Source organism: Sinohyriopsis cumingii, unplaced genomic scaffold, assembly GCF_028554795.1.
Source record: "Sinohyriopsis cumingii isolate HCF-2022 unplaced genomic scaffold, ASM2855479v2 utg000810l, whole genome shotgun sequence".
Lineage (NCBI taxonomy): Eukaryota > Metazoa > Mollusca > Bivalvia > Unionida > Unionidae > Sinohyriopsis > Sinohyriopsis cumingii.
In genome coordinates this window covers 132,198-149,061 of record NW_028315933.1, presented here as the reverse complement: position 1 = coordinate 149,061, position 16,864 = coordinate 132,198, and the positions used below count along the sequence as shown (strand labels likewise).

Here is a 16,864-nt window from a genome sequence, read left to right as displayed (position 1 = left end):
TGGTCAAGCAAAAACATGCACTCACATGGACAGAGGTGAGATGTTCGCGTGATATGTAAATGCAAATGCCTTACACCACTCAGTCACCAGAGGCCCTCATGAGTGTTTTGAACCACACTAGGGGACCAATTTTGAGACTATTTGGTATTTCAAATGAGCAGCCACCCTTCCTTTCCAACTCTTTAACTTCAGGACTATTTGAGATTAAGGAAGGAATATTGATTTAAATATATGTCACATACAGGTGTTTCCATTGTGGGTTGTGTCTTCAATGTCAAGGGTTTTGATATTTCCTTTTTCATAATGTTTTCCTATATATTCCCTGTTTGTGATAAGAGATGAAACATTATAAACTTGTGTGTCTTACACAATAATATTAATGGGTCTTGTCATCATAGTCATGGTCGCTAGTTAATATTTTGACTTTAGTTTCATTTTATCTTTTGCAACATAGGCCACAAACTGTTTAAGAGAAATGTTTGAATCTGGCATACTTTTATATTGTCACAAGAAGATTTGTTGCTTTTCACAATTTGGGCATCATGTCTTTAAATTCAAGTTTCTTCTTTTGTTTTTGAAATGTATCTGAAAATCTGCTGTATATGGTAAATGTTTTATTAACCTTGTTATACTTACTTATTTAATGGCATATAGTGTCTAGTGTTCAAGGTTTTAATATTAACACCAAGGTCATGAACAATATTCCCCCTTTTCAGCACATTCCCTCTTTTCACCTTTAAACAATGAAATCTGGTTACTCTCTGAATCTGCTCAATTGCTCTGAACTTCTGTCACTTACAGATTTCATCACTGTACACTCTATATGACCTCACCACTTTAGTCTGAAGACAAGGATTCAATGCATTTGCTTGTTAGTTTTATTTGTGTGTATATTTCATATATTAATGTAAAACCTGACACATTAATGTTATTTTCTTCATCACAGCTTCCCATTGTTCTACCAATCTTCCTTTGCCTGGTCAGTATCTTAATAGTTGTCCTGACCTTTGTTCAGAAGCCCAATGAAAGTTTCTTGGCCTTGGGACTGCTGGCAGCTGGAGTTGTTCTTTACTTAATGGCAGCTAAATGGAAGTCCAAGCCCAAGTTTGTCCAGGAAAAGATGAGTAAGTGTAGAGAATTAATATGTTGCATGATGTTATATTTTGCTCTCATCAAAAGATTGTTGGAAATTTTTTAACATTTTGTGAATTGAAACAACTGTATACTTTTTTCTGTGGCATAATTTTCAGTGCAGGTTTTATTCCAATTTTTCTAATTAATGTTACAATTATGAGTTAAAATAATTTAAAGGTCATATAATTACTACATCAGTCACTGCATTCACTTTAGGGCATTATTACAAAGTGCCTAAAATTTTAAAAGTAATGAGCTAGTTTGTGTTTTGGATGCTAAATGCTATTCACAGCTTAACACCAGGTTGCATGTATTTCATGTCTCACAGATGTCTGTGTCACTGTCTACAGCACTAAGCTTTTTGTAGCTCATCTGTTGATGATGTCACTTGAGCTTATGGCATGGTCCTGCAGCCATCCTTTGTCCATCCAAGAGCAAATGCTTTTTAACAATCTGGAGGCCATATTTCTGATCCGATTTTGCTTATGCTTGGAATATGGTTTTGCATTATCAAGATCTCAGATGAGATTGGCAATGAGCTAGTTCCACACATATTAATGAGGTGGTCATGCACTTGACTGCTAAGAATACTGCCACTCTGGAAGACAAATTTCCAATCTAATGATTCAAGTTTAATTGAACTCAGAATATAAGCATTTATAATCAAGATATTCAATGATTTCGAGAAGACCTATATCCAGCTTTATTAATTAGGTGATCTTGCATCTAATTGCTGATTTTTTTAGCAGTCTAGAAATTTTATTTCTGATTTACTTTTGGTAATTTTTGGAATATCAGTGCATTTCGTTAAGGTCTTAGCCCAGCACTAGACTATAATTAGGAATGTATTTAACTTTAGCTCTTGCATCTTGCTGGCTGAGCTTGTTACCACTCTGGAAGCTAGGTTACTGATCTGATTTTGATTAGACTTGGAATATTGGCTTATGTAATAATCATTATGGATTATTTTGACAATGGGTGAGATCCACTGATAATAATGTTGTGTTCTAACAATCATTTGTGTTTTGTATTGTGTGACTGACCTTTGTCCATGATTCAAGACGGTAAGGGGCATTTTTGTAAATGACATGTTGCAAAACCAATTTTTGTCTATGATTGCAGATTTTTTTTTAAAGGTAATTTAGTTGTAGGTAAACATGCTTGCTTGGATCTGAGTTTAAGACATTTGTTTTCCACTTGGGAATTCCTGATCTTGTGTACAACCTAGAATGTTCTAGACATGAACTTTTGGCCTTTGTCCTGCAATGTCAAAGCACAGAATCCTGCTAAGGATGAGATGTAATCTACCAAACTAGATTTTAAAATGGCCACTTTTACTACAAATATAAAAACCTTTAACTTCTGTACAAACTTTGACCAAATTTTATCAAAGTATCTGGTGCTCTTGCTATGTCTTAGGTGTTTAGATTAAGGTTGTTTAATTAGAATTATTATTCCTATCTTTAACTTCATTTGTGTTCAGATTTAATTTTTAATTAATTTGTTCATTGGAATTGCAAAGTGCTCATTAATACCTTCAGACCAAATCACTCTCTAAGGATTATTATGAATTTATTAAGTGACATCTGGGATTATATCATTGTGATGCACCATGACTGTTAGCACATCAACACTATTTCAGGCTATAGGTACATTAGCACATTCAATATCAGAATTCATTCAAAACACCACTGGAATTTATTTGAAATACTCTACACTTTTGAACTTGTAATATAACTTTTATTACTCTTTTGGAATTTAATTCACAATACTGGAAGTTCTTTTAAACTGTCACTTTGTATTCTAAAGAAATATCTTTTATTTGCAAAATGTTTGTTGCTTTTTGCATTTTTCTGTTACTTAATTTAATACCATAGAGTTGTAACATTTTACTCAACTTCCTACCACTCTGAAAGCAATATTTTTGTGATTTGTATGAACTTGATATATAGCCTTATAGTATAAAGACCTCACATGAGTTTAATGATATATTGGATCCACAGTTAAAAATAAGTTGATATTGCATGTGATTGCTTGTACATTTTAACATTCTATAAACTATTTTCAATCCATTTTCAGATAAACAATGAAAATAGGCTTTGTTTGTATGACCATATGTGAATAACAACTTTGAGCATGACATATGTATATTATTAATATGATATTGGATGCCTTTAAATGTGCTTGTTAGCACTGTAGAGATCAAACTTGGCAAATAGGCTTAAATTATCAGATCCTGAATTAATGTTGATAGAGATGCATGCATATTATTCAGGTAATTTTGCATCTCATTGTTAGTATTTTTCAAGACTGTAGCAACTATGTTTCTGATACATTGAGTTTTATTATGAGCAGATCAATACATATTAATGAGTTTATCTTGCACTTGATTAGCCAAGTCTCTTAAATCTAAAGAGACTATTTCATACCCAACATTAATCAACCTTTCTACTAATAATATCAAGATGGATGATGTTTGCCTTGCATATAGATGGGGTGATCTTGTATCTGATTGGCTGAGGTTTTCATAATCACTCTAGAGACACTGTTTGTGAAAACATTGTGTGCTAACTTGGTAAAAGGGCCTATATTATCTAGATCGTTGTTTAGCATGGTTAAGAGCAAAGTACAGGCCATGAGATCATTGTTTAGCATTGTTAAGAGCAAAGTACAGGCCATGAGATCATTGTTTAGCATGGTTAAGAGCAAAGTATAGGCCATGAGATCATTGTTTAGCATGGTTAAGAGCAAAGTACAGGTCATGAGATCATTGTTTAGCATGGTTAAGAGCAAAGTACACGCGATGAAAGTGTGCAAACAATGCACAATGAAACCTGAACTTTTGCAAATCAACTCTGTAATGTGTAAATAATATGAACAAAGTTTGCTAATGTTCTGTAAGGTTATCTGTTTTAGTGTTGGTCAAAAAAGAATTTTTGTTTGTCTGACCACTTTTTCCATGTGTCTTTCACATTGCCTGAGCACCTTGACTTGAAGTATATTTAGGTATGTTCATGACAAAGTCAGGTTGTAAGGTGATAACAGAATATTTTTTAAGTTCCTAAGTTCCTTATGCCAGGATATTGAACATATTCTTGATAACTCTTGAGACTGTTAATACTTTATAAATACATATCTCCTGGAACCTGTCAACAAATGGAATGTTTTAGATTCTCAGGAAATAGGATGCATATGTAGTGCAACTATAAGGATTTATTCAAGCTAGTAATGCAAATGCATCCCCAGACTTAAGTTTGTGAGAAGAGTTTCTCTGCTAACTGCACACTGTAATCAGAAACAGATTAACTTTTAAAACATGTACATTAAATAATGATAAAGTAGCTGAAGGGTGATTCTGATGAAAATTCAACATTAAATGAGTACTGGTAGCATTGAAAGGTCAAAGAGAAATGTCAGATGTTTAAGCATAAATTGTAAGATTTATACGACCTTGTGATATTTTTTCTCCTGCTCTGTTTTAGAGGTCAAGTTTATAGCTGCAGTTAAATCCTGTAAAAATCACTGTATAATTTTGGCATTAGTTGTCAACACCCTATAAACTATGATTCTGGTGAAATTTTGATCAAAATTGTTACATAGTCTAATATTATCAAAATGATGGATACCTTTAATTATGTACATGGTAATCTTGTATCTGATTAACCAAGATTGTGATCACTTTGCCAGAGACCAATTTTAGATAATATTTTGCACCGACTTGTCAAACAAATGTATATTAAATTTGTTGTAGGTTATATTAAGAGAGATTTGTGCATATTAATGTGATATGTTGACTGAGTCTGTCACCTATTAATATCTATAGGCTTTAGTTCTTAACCAGTTTTCAAAAGAAAATAAGTTGTGGATTGGTTTATGTCATCAAGATCTTGGATGACAAGAATTATAAACAAGAGGCTATGTATGAAATATCTGGCTAGTAAAATAGGTGCTATTTACACAGTGTAAAATGTTCTTACAATGCTGAGCCTGTTTAGTGAAATGGTATGCTGTTAAGTAATCCTGGTGAGCAATATCAGTATTGGGTCTCTTGTTTTCTTTTTAAAGTCATGCACATCACTAAGCAATTTCAAGGCACATACTCCTGCTAATAATGAAAGGTAATTTACCAAACTAGGGTTTAAACATGCTGACATTTCCTACAAATATAAAAGTCTTTAAATGACTACTTTTTTGAATTTGATTGAATTTGACCAAAGTGTCCTGATATGAAGATCTTTCAAATTGATACAGGTGAGGCTGATTCACCATTGAATAGTTCCACTGTTGCCAAAGCTTGAAATTACTTCTCAAAATCAACAACAGCTGTATAGAATTTTATTGAATTTGTCAGAAAGCATGTGGGAATGAAGGCCTCTGTAATTGGTTCCTATGATGCTGATCTGCCATCAAATATATGGTCACCATTACTAAGAGAAGAAAAACCTCGAAACCATATCGTCTGAAAAATTGCTGACAATCATTTGACCAAATTTGTCAGAAAGCATTGGAACATCAAATGTAGCTGTTGTTACTAAAAATACGAACTAACTTTAAGCAATGACCTGACTAAAGCTGCTGAACAGAATTTGACTGAATCTGAAGGAAAACATTCCTGGTATGAAGACTCTTAGATGTTTCCATAAATAATGCTGATTTACTACTAAATATGGCTGTTATTAGTAAAATTACATAAAGACTTTCAATTACTTCTAATAATCTAATGTACTGACTTTAATCTTATTTGAAAGCAACCTGGCATGAAAACCTTAAAATTTTATGCAAATGATGACAATATACTTTAAAATTTGGCCATGGTTACTTACTTCAATTTAAAACAAACTTTAAATGACTTTTCAGAAATGGGTGGATATAATTAACCAAATTTAATAGTGTCCTGCATTGAAACCCTTTTAATCTTTTCAAAATGATGCTGATTCATCATCAAAATTTGTTTGCTATTAGTGAAAATAGAGCACCTTGAAATTACTTTAATAGAAACTGCTTATTAGAATTTGACTAAATGTCAGAGATACATTTGTACCAAAGATGATGATGTATAAAATATGGCAGCTATTACTAAATAAAGAAAAGAAACTTTGTACAACTATTTAGAAGCTGATGAGTATCATTTGACCAAACATGACAGAAAGCATCCATGGAATAATGTATTTGAAGTTTGTAGTAATGATGCGTATCTGCCATCACTGGAAAAAAGTGAAAAGAAACTTAAAATTGACTTCTTATTAGAATTTGGCCAAATTTGACAGAAGGTATCTTGGCTCTTTGTTTTGCACTTACATTGCTGAGACATCATTTAATATGGCTGCTGTTACTGAAAATTAAAATAGATTTAAATGACTTGTCAAAAACCGGTCAGAAGAAATTGACAAAATTACACGGTAAGGATCCTGGTATATAAGGCTTTGTAAGTTTGCACAAAAAATGCTGATCCGCTGTTGGATATGTCTGTAAATTACCAAAAAAAAATCATAAAATAAAAGTTTTAAAAAACCCAAACATTCAGCATGAGAAAGCATCATACTAATCAAGGTGATTTGGTTATCTACCCTTGCATTTGGCTTTCAGAGAGATGTCATCCAGGTGAGTGATCTCAGGCCCACTTGGGTTTTTTGCTAAATACTTTTCACTAATTGTTATCTTCCTATGCCAGGTAGCATTCTATAACGCATTATACTGTACTTATACACTTCTTTTCCGAAGTATTAGTATTTGTAGAATTGCTTTTGTATATTTCTATACATTATTAGGCAAAGTACTTTTATTGACTTTGGATTATATTGTCAGAGATTTTTCTTCTTAAAATAACCCCTTCACTATATGACCAGAAAACACGCGAAATATATTGGAGCTTTTTTAGATTCTTATTATTTGCAATTATGTCTCTGTGAAGCAAGAAGCAAAACATCTAAAGCAGTAGATGAGCAGGTATTGTCTGTAGCTGGCGAGTTTGTCCATCTTCACAGCTTATCACTGGAACCCCTTACTTGCTGTGTGCAAGTTTTGTCTGTAAAAGTGTGAAAAGGGACATAACTCTGAAAGTGTTGCAAGCTTCTATGCTTTAACTCCAGGTGGTGTTTACATGTTAATGCCTAGATAAGGTGCTTCAGGAATCTTGGATGATGAAAGGTAAAGATGGAAGGGTCTAAACTGTACAAGGGAACAACTTGAAAGCATTTCTCATTGAGAGTTAATTTGAAAGTAAAAGGCAAATTGAAAATTGTTTATCCACATTTATGGCAACTTATGTGCCAAAATTATTTACTTTCAAACTTACTACAATTTTGAAGTTTTCTGTCAGACATGCTACTTTATTATTCATTTCTTGCAATTTATTTTTTTAAGAAAAGTTTGTTAAATTTTGGACTTATGGCATATTGCATATTCTGTTCTACCAAAAGTAGTTTTAATTACTAAAATAGTAACAGACTTTATGACCTTACTAAAATTAGCAGCAACTTAAATTCAAGGTGTAACTTGGTTTTGCTAATTAGTAACATTCTTGTTATTTTTTTACAGGCAAACTCACAATACTGGTACAGAAGTTACTGCTTGTTGTGGTACCTGATGATGTGGTATAATTGATTTGGAACTGAGAACAACCATAGTAAAGCCAATCCAGCTCTAACAGTCCCCTCTGTATGACAGCTAGCTATCTTCATACGACAGCCATATTTTCCATGTCCCATCATAATACATTTTGTTTATAATTAACCTACATATAACAACCACCTCTATGAAAGATATCTTTATAAGGCAGCCACATTTTTAATGCATTTTTTTACATCCATATAGCAGAAGTCACTATATTATAGTTGGTTTTTACCAGTACTAAAAGTGGCTCTGCTTTTCTCAGACAAATACATAAACTAATAACTATAACATAAATGCACGGTATTTATCTCACTTGAATAAGTATCGTATGACATGGGCATTACATTTCTGTTAGCAACATTATATTTTGGTAGTCAACCTTAAAATTTCATGGTAAAGTATTTATAAGTCATTGAAATATTCCTTTATGGTGTGGATTTAGGTGCTTGGTTCTGTGGAAGAATTTTTTTGTGTGGAGGTATTCAGAAGTGAGATATAGTACTAATATGTCTCATGTTGTGTTACTTGAAATGATTTCCTCATGATGTAGAATTGAGTTAGTATCAGTTGTAAGCAAACACCAGGACCAGCTTACGTAAAATTTTCTCAGCTTGAGTACAGAAATAATAAAACATTGTGCCTGTCAGAAAAAATGTATGTGGAATATAATTTAAAGTCACTATTTCAGTCTTATACCTAAAAATATAACCTGTTTAAAAACTGTTGGCTTCATGTAATTATCATGTCATAGATTACAAATGATCAGAATGCAAACTTTGAGAGGAGTTTTAATCAGAAAAAAAGTTGGCTCAATCTATGAAAGCAAAAGCTAAAATAGTTTTTTATCAAAGAGTTTAGATATTTTGTGTGCCTTTGGATATTGATTTGCATAATCTCTTTTGTCACAAATTTTGAGCTGCATGGCACATTGTGATATTCACTCATTTTTTCATGACAGAGATTTTATTTAAGTTGAAATTCCATAGTACGATATTTTTTATAATTGAGGGTTTTTATTTAAATCGGAATCCTCTAGTCAAATGCATTGCAATTTTTATGATAGAGTTTTTTTTTTAAATTTAAATTGAAAATGGCATATTTTTTTTAGCTTTTAATAATGAATAATATAACAAACCCAATATGATTTTCTCCTGATGCACTTCCATATTTAATTACTAAAAATAAAGAAACCATATAAAAAATTCTTGAGAAATCTTGTAGTTGATGCAGGCTGATTACAGAAGGTGGGACTCAAACCTACAGCACCTTACTCATCGAGCCACCACTGTTCTGCTTAAGGTGTAAATACAGAGCCATGAATCCATGTTGACTGCATGGATTAATTCCTCTTGTAATGTCAAGAAAGTGTATATATTTGAAGGGTGGGTCTAAGAACAGTTTAAAAGTTATGAATTAGGGCCAATTAAGTCACCAGTGGCAGAAAGAGAAGTACTTGGAGGTAGACATTCAGTGTAGAGCTGTGCAAGAAAACAAATACCCACCTATACATTAGGTGATTTTTACTGTTCAGAACCTTTGATTTATGAAAAATAGCATTTGTTCAAAAAGTTACATTTTACAACATTTTACAAACATTCATCCTTGATGATATCAAAGATTCTACAGCATCAAGTCTGAATGTGGACTTCATAACATTTTAATTGGTTAATATTTTCTGCCTTTGAATTATAATTTGCTTGTTTCTGCACTTTTATATACTTTTATGTGTGGTTCAATTTTTGTGTTTTTATGTTCGATGTTAATTTAATCTACTAGTGAAATTTTTTAACTTTACTGTCAAATCTACAGTAAGCCCACCTTAATTTAGTTCTCATGGACCCATGTAGTCTGCTACTGTTGAGATCTTTTAGTAATCATATTTCTGATACAACTATCAGCTGCTTTAATTTGGTTCCTGTAACAGTAGTACACTTTGTATTGTGAGCAACCATCATAAACAAAAACAAAGTCTCATTTTGCTTTGCACTGAATGATAAAAGAACAAATGGAAAATATATACCAGAATTGCATTCAAAGCCATTGTGCAGTTTTACAGACATGGTGGATTAATGAAATATTTTCATCAGTAGTGTCAGCTACATATATTGCCATAATCATATAGATAGTTCTGACTTCACTAAGTCACTTCCAGTCTATCGCAAATGTATTTATTTATCGACTTTATTTTGCCATAAAGCTTTTTAAGAACTGTTATGAACCTTGCACTGATATGTTAAACTATATAATAAATAATGAAGTGGAATTCAGTGTATGAATATGCAGTATGAACCAGTTTATAAGGCTGAACAATATATTTAATTCTATTTTGTGAACTTACTTCTTCTTGTTGTTGTTGTTGGTTTAACATCATTTTTCAGCACACAGTAGGTTATACCTGGTGAGCAGCATAACTGATAGAGGAAGAACATGGGAAAATCCTGGCAAAAACCATTAGTCCATGGGAAGCTACTTGCAAACATTCTCACATACCCACATTTGATGAGTGGGAGACTTAAACCCATGCAGAGGGAGTTGAGATGGTAGTGATTGGTAAAGGTGAGTACTTTTGACCACTGGGCCACTTTTGCCCCTTGAACCTACTGCTTTTCTTAGTGACAAGATAATCTTAAATATTGATTATGTAAGCTCTGTTTTATGAAGATATTCTGTGACAAGATAATCCTAAATATTGATTATGTAAGCTCCGTATTTATGAAGATAATCTGTGACAAGATAATCTTAAATATTGATTATGTAAGCTCCATATTTATGAAGATAATCTGTGACAAGATAATCCTAAATATTGATTATGTAAGCTCTGTATTTATGAAGATAATCTGTGACAAGATAATCCTAAATATTGATTATGTAAGCTCTGTTTTATGAAGATATTCTGTGACAAGATAATCCTAAATATTGATTATGTAAGCTCCGTATTTATGAAGATAATCTGTGACAAGATAATCTTAAATATTGATTATGTAAGCTCCATATTTATGAAGATAATCTGTGACAAGATAATCCTAAATATTGATTATGTAAGCTCTGTATTTATGAAGATAATCTGTGACAAGATAATCCTAAATATTGATTATGTAAGCTCTGCTTTTATGAAGATAATCTCAGGTATGCTATGATATGTACTTTTAGTCTGAAAATAAATTAGATTCAAAATTAAATTCAAACGTTTTAATAGCTATTAAAGTCACATTCTATCATTTGTTATCTCGTTGTATAACCAGAATAGACTAAACGTCATCCCACCTATGAATAGTGACTGATTTAACAATTGTGTAGGTATCAGGAATAACATCCACTGCAGAAAAAAGTAGTGAAACTGTCACTTACAAAAGTGATGAAAAGCAAATCTTCAGTAAATATTGAATTCTTTACCCATATTATATTTAATAAAAGCAGCCTGATTCATGCAGTGTATTTTTCTTAAAGTTCTTTTCAACATTTTGAATTATACGATGCATTACAATAACCTTCCCACAAAATAATCTGAAATCAATAATTAACTTGAAGTTTTGCCATATTATAATTATATGCTATGTTGAACAAACAAATGCTAAATGTCATCCTGAAAATAATTAGAGAATTGTTGGGAATAACCATCAGCTAGCATGTCTGCTAGGTGTACCATTTTGTAGGCTAATATTTTGAAATTTGACAAATAGAATGATCTATTTATTTCACCATATGTACTCACTTAAAAGATGGGTCCAACTGCAAACTGCTTAGAACCAGATATACTGTTGCATAATGTGCCTGCAGATCTGGATCCATGCAGTTTGTTAGAAATATTCATGAGAACAAACAACATATCCATGATTTACTTTTACATTATATGACAGTAAGTAAAGGATTTTGTTTTTGTAGTTGGATCCAATTTACAAAAAGTATATAAAGTAGCTTATTGCAGATCATGTAATATGTAAGTGGATTTTATTTTCGTCTGAGGCAAAATAAGATTTGCTGTTTAATAAATGTACCTGAGAGTACATGGCATGGCATCAGAAGCAATGAAAATTTGCCTTCAATAATATCTGCAATAAATGTATCCTTAAATAAATACGATGCAGGATGATTTTGTTATACTTGTTTAGAGGGGACTTGGTGACCAAGTGGTCATAGGCTCTTGTTTTTTGAGATCACTCACACATCTCACTTCTGACCACGCAAGTACATATATATATATATATATATATATATATATATATATATATATATATATATATATATATATATATGTATGTATATATATATATATATATATACTAACATGCTTATAACTTATGGATTGATGTATGAAGCACGCTTACTTAGTTATTTCATTGTTGATTAGTTAGTTAATCCTGATGCTGGCCATTTAGTGTGTATCTGTATCTAGATGGACCAATCCAAGTTGGATGTTCAAATCTAACATTTAGAAGATCACTGCAGTAATCCAGAGCTGATTGTAGACAAGGCTATGAAATAAATTTTATTTTACTACATTATTGATGAACATTCTTCCTGATTTAACTAATTATTTTACATTTGCTTATAGTTATTGTAGTTTTATTTATAGTGACAAATTAGGAGTTTTAAAACGTTGTGCAGAATGTTTGATCCAGTATTTTTCTTGACATTTACACAAGTTTGTGTAAAATATAATTTAAATCAGATTTTTTAAACATTTTTGTAAATCTCATTTTGCTTTTGATGGAGGAAAAATCTTATTTTTTATGTGCATTTATACATTTTATAGATGGGACAATGTCTTTGTCAGTGAACAGAAATTTTTAAAGATCGACATTATGAATATGTTATATTACATTCGTACATGACTTTTAATAATATCTATATACAGATTATTTTGCTAGACAATTTTGATACAAATTTTGTTGATTTTTTACATTGATATTGAATATTTATATCATGTACTGTTCCTATTTATTTTTTCATGCTGATGGAAAATGTATAATTTATTCTGTTGATGGGCATTGCAAGTTGAACTTTACAGGCATTGCAAAAAATAGTATTCCCATTCTAACACACTAGTCACACCCAGGTATGACATCGCAATGTGAAAATTATTAACAGCATACTGTGTATATTACTGTTGCAACCTTGGCATTAGACCGGTCAGAGAGTATGTTTCATTTACAGCTTTAATAGAACTGCATTTTTATTTGTACTATACTCAAGTATAAACATCTAAACTATCATATACTGGCAACAATTATGTGTTAAAATATAGTAGAACCTATCCTGTAAGACCATCCTGTCTGCCAAAAAATCAAGGTCTCACTGATAGGCAATCTTCCCTGTCAAGTCATAAGACCACATAATGAATAAATCTCTGCTTTGAAAATCTAGCTGCAGAAGACAGATGGTTTCTCACTGCAGTGGTCTTTACCACAACTTGGTGAATTATCATGAAAAGTCTGAATTAATTTGGAATATTTACTTTAGTCAACACCAACAATGATATTTTTCTGAACAATAAGAAATTAAATGACAAGAGCTAGAAGTGCCATCTTTCATCATATTTTGTAATTGACAACCTTTTGAATGCATCATAATTTCATCATTCAATTTTATATTTAGCTGCATTATGTTTTTTTATTTTGTATTTATATTTTGTCTTGTGTTTTACTCATTTTGGAGGTTTTGTGTTTAAAATTTTTGATGTGTTAAAATACAATTAGCATTTAAAACTTTTTCGGTTTTGGTTTGTGAAAGCTCCAGGGTTTGTTTGTATTGCTTTCTTAATATAGTTTTTAGATGTGCTTCTCACATTTTCATATTAAAGTTGTTGACAGAACAGTTTAGTAGCATCTTGCCAAAGTGTAATTTATATTGCATACAAAGGAAAAGAAATGGGAGTGAACAGATTTTTCACTTTGATTTTTTACAAACTATTTAGTAGTGGTAATTATCTATAAAATTTGTTGTCATCTGTTACAACAGAAGGAACTATCTTTCTATGTGAGCAGTCTGTAATACAAAATCTACCATTTACCTTGTTTTAAAAACTTAGTCTGAGCTCATTGGTTCATGCTATTAGAAAATTGTTTAAAATTCCAGACTGCTCAGAGTGTAGAGAATCATTGCAATATAATGCACTACCAGTCTATTTTACAAAATCTGTTGTGTAACCATATTGTAATATTCAGGTGGATGTTCTTGGCACCTAAAGAAAATGAAGATTTATCATTTAATATGATCAGACATTAATGTATCTATAAATACATGGCATGGCATCTGAAGGAAATGAAGGTTATTGGACATAAATGTAAAAGTGAATAAATGACATCTGAAGGAAATTATGATTATTGGACATAAAAGTGAATACATGACATGGGATCTGAAGGAAATGAAGATTATTGGACATAAATGTAAAAGTGAATACATGACACGGCATCTGAAGAAAATGAAGATTTATCCTTCAATAGGATCAGACATAAATGGACCTCTGAATACTTAGGAAGCATGATAATTTCTTTCTTTTTGCTTAGATTGGACTTGGTTGTCAAGTGGTCTCAGGCACTCCCTTTTACTTCCTGCGAGTAGGCAGTTATTCCTTGGGTCTTCTCAGGATCAGCCTCCAGCCCAATATACTGGCTGCCAATGAAAAGCTGTGTTAAACCCCACCAACCCAATAATGCTTCTTTAATATATATATATATATATATATATATATATATATATATATATATATATATATATATATATATATATATATCATGCCATATTTGGTTGATGTTATACATTTATATTATATATGTATATCATGTACTGTTCCTATTTATTTTTCCAAGTTGTCTTAGAAAAGTGTCTCATTCATCCTGGGTCATTTTTTAAAGCTATGTATGATATGCGGTAGTGAACATGAGTGTTCCCATTTAAAGTGATAAGTAAATATGTGGTTATGTATGTTTGTATTTTGTCACCTTCTTCCAGTGAATTGTTTTGTAAGAAGTTATGATTTACAAATTGACATAATTACAGTTTGCTAAATGTGTCCTCAGTCTTTTCTGCATTGTATTAGTTTAATATTTAGGTGCTAATAGCATCACAAAAGTAATTGATTTAAAGGGAAGATCATGGCATAAAGGAAACAGTTTAGAAAGTTGTTTTCACTTGTCTGTATTTATATTTAAACACTTTATTATTGTATGTAATTTAACAATTTAATCTGCACATGTCCAAAAAGTTTGATGAGGTTTAACAGATAATATGAAATTTAAGATAAGTAGAATGTATTTCCTTTCCATCAGGGTAAAATACTTGCTTGATTATATTGAAGTAAAGACTCCCATTTAATAAATCTCCTAATCTTACTTGAAAATTTCAAGTCAGATCAAAGTCATTTTTGTACAGTTTAGTTGAAATTTATTAGTTTATTAGTGACATCTTAAAGATCAGCTAATCCATTTGTTATTGGTAAATTTAACCAGTGACATCTTTCATTCTTTTTAAATTAGGGTACAGTAAGCAAAATACATTGGGGGGGACCATTGTCAGAAATTTAGTAAATAAAAACATAACACAAATGTTTCACAAATAAATGATTGTCAATTTATGTAGTGAATATGTTACATCATAAACCTTGATGTAAATGTTATACTTGCCATTAAGGTTGCCTTGCTAAATTTATAGAAACATCATTCTTTATTCAGATTTTGGTGATCTTTCCTTGTCTCGTATTCATTAATGACAAACCCTTGGTAAAGTTTTCATGCAGTTGACATTCAGTACAAAGCAAACAACATAATCCCATGCTAACTAAATGCAGACATTCAGTACAAATCAAACAACATAATGCCATGCTAACTAAATGCAGCTTTAGTGATTCCAATCTGTCAAGAGAACAAACCTGTTCTGATACTAAACTGAAATATTAGTATCAGGTCATTTAGGTTGATAGTAATGTCATATTTAGAATAACCATAGCAATGGAATGAAAGATCTCAAATGTTGATGCCAAATCCACAATATAAAATCTCTGAAACTTCACCTCACATGAAATTCATTTTCTTCTAAAGAACAAGAGTGCTAGCAGAATTTTCTCCTTCCAAACATTTACTTATCATTTAATATAGCACTATCTACATATGCTTTTGCATCATAATTTACATGCCATTCAAATTTAACCAATCAAGATAAAAAATTACTGCATTCATGGCCAAAAGTGTTTGCAAAATTTTATGAATGACAAATATATTTAACAAATATCTAAATGACCTCAGAGAATCTAACTGAGAACTGCAAACTGAAAATTTTGCAATTGCAGAAACATTCATTAAGTGTGATCAATCTAAATGCAATTTGTTAAGGGAAACATCTTTTTATTGTATCTGTGGATGTGTAACACTCCAGACTGTGCTGTCTATAATACAATAGTTTGTCATAGTTTACACTTTTCTGCTTAAAACCATCTGTAACATAAACAGCAGAGATGTTGATATTCTGGTATTTGATGACATATCTTTGTCTATTCTCTGTAGGATAAAATATTCGTCTTGTATTTGAGGATTTGAAGACATTGATTGGGGTGGGTGGTGGAATTTGCAACGTGAGCTTTACCATTGATGCCAAAAAAGCCTAATTTCTCTATTCAAGTATACCTACAATGATGTGAAAAATTTCCAACAGATTCTACTATCGCAACGCTTGTGTTAGACCAATCAGAAAGCATATTTCATTTCCAGCTTTGGAATAATTGCAATTTTATGTGTAATATACTTGGGCATATACAATGTCTAAACTATCATATACTGATAACAATTACTTTCTCGAAAGAACCTCTCTTGAAAGACCGTCTCATCTGCTGAAAAAAATCATAGTCTGTCAGGGTAAGCAATCTCCCACAACAAGTTGTAATACCACAATGAATAAAATCTGTTCATTGAAAATCTGGTCTCTCAAGAGAAGTTGCTTTTCATGGCAGTGGTTTTTCAAAACAGCTTTTACCCTAACTTGTTGTTTGAATTAGATGTAATTATAAAATATTTACTTTAGTCAATCAACACTGAGATTTTAATGAACTTTAAGAAATTAAATCATAATCTCTGTTTCTAAAATGTTTTTTTAGCAGTCCAATATTTTGTCATTTTTTAATCAACAA

The 16,864-nt window shown here is 31.4% G+C and overlaps 1 protein-coding gene across 4 annotated transcripts in view; it reads left to right on the top strand.

Annotated features, from left to right (window-relative positions):
- Window positions 1–16,864, top strand: part of LOC149773220 (Y+L amino acid transporter 2-like) — a 72,626-nt gene that overhangs the window by 46,193 nt on the left and 9,569 nt on the right. For 3 of the 4 annotated variants that reach the window (XR_016417441.1, XR_016417440.1, XR_016417439.1), the window contains exons 9-10: window positions 947–1,124; window positions 7,672–7,791. Coding sequence is in view for 1 of the 4 variants with exons in the window: in XM_089946595.1 (XP_089802721.1) it covers window positions 947–1,124; window positions 7,672–7,733 (240 nt within the window). In the remaining 3 variants the exon portion in view is untranslated. Of the gene's footprint in view, window positions 1–946; window positions 1,125–7,671; window positions 11,919–16,864 lie in introns of those variants that run through there. The other variant, XM_089946595.1, reaches the window with a different exon arrangement.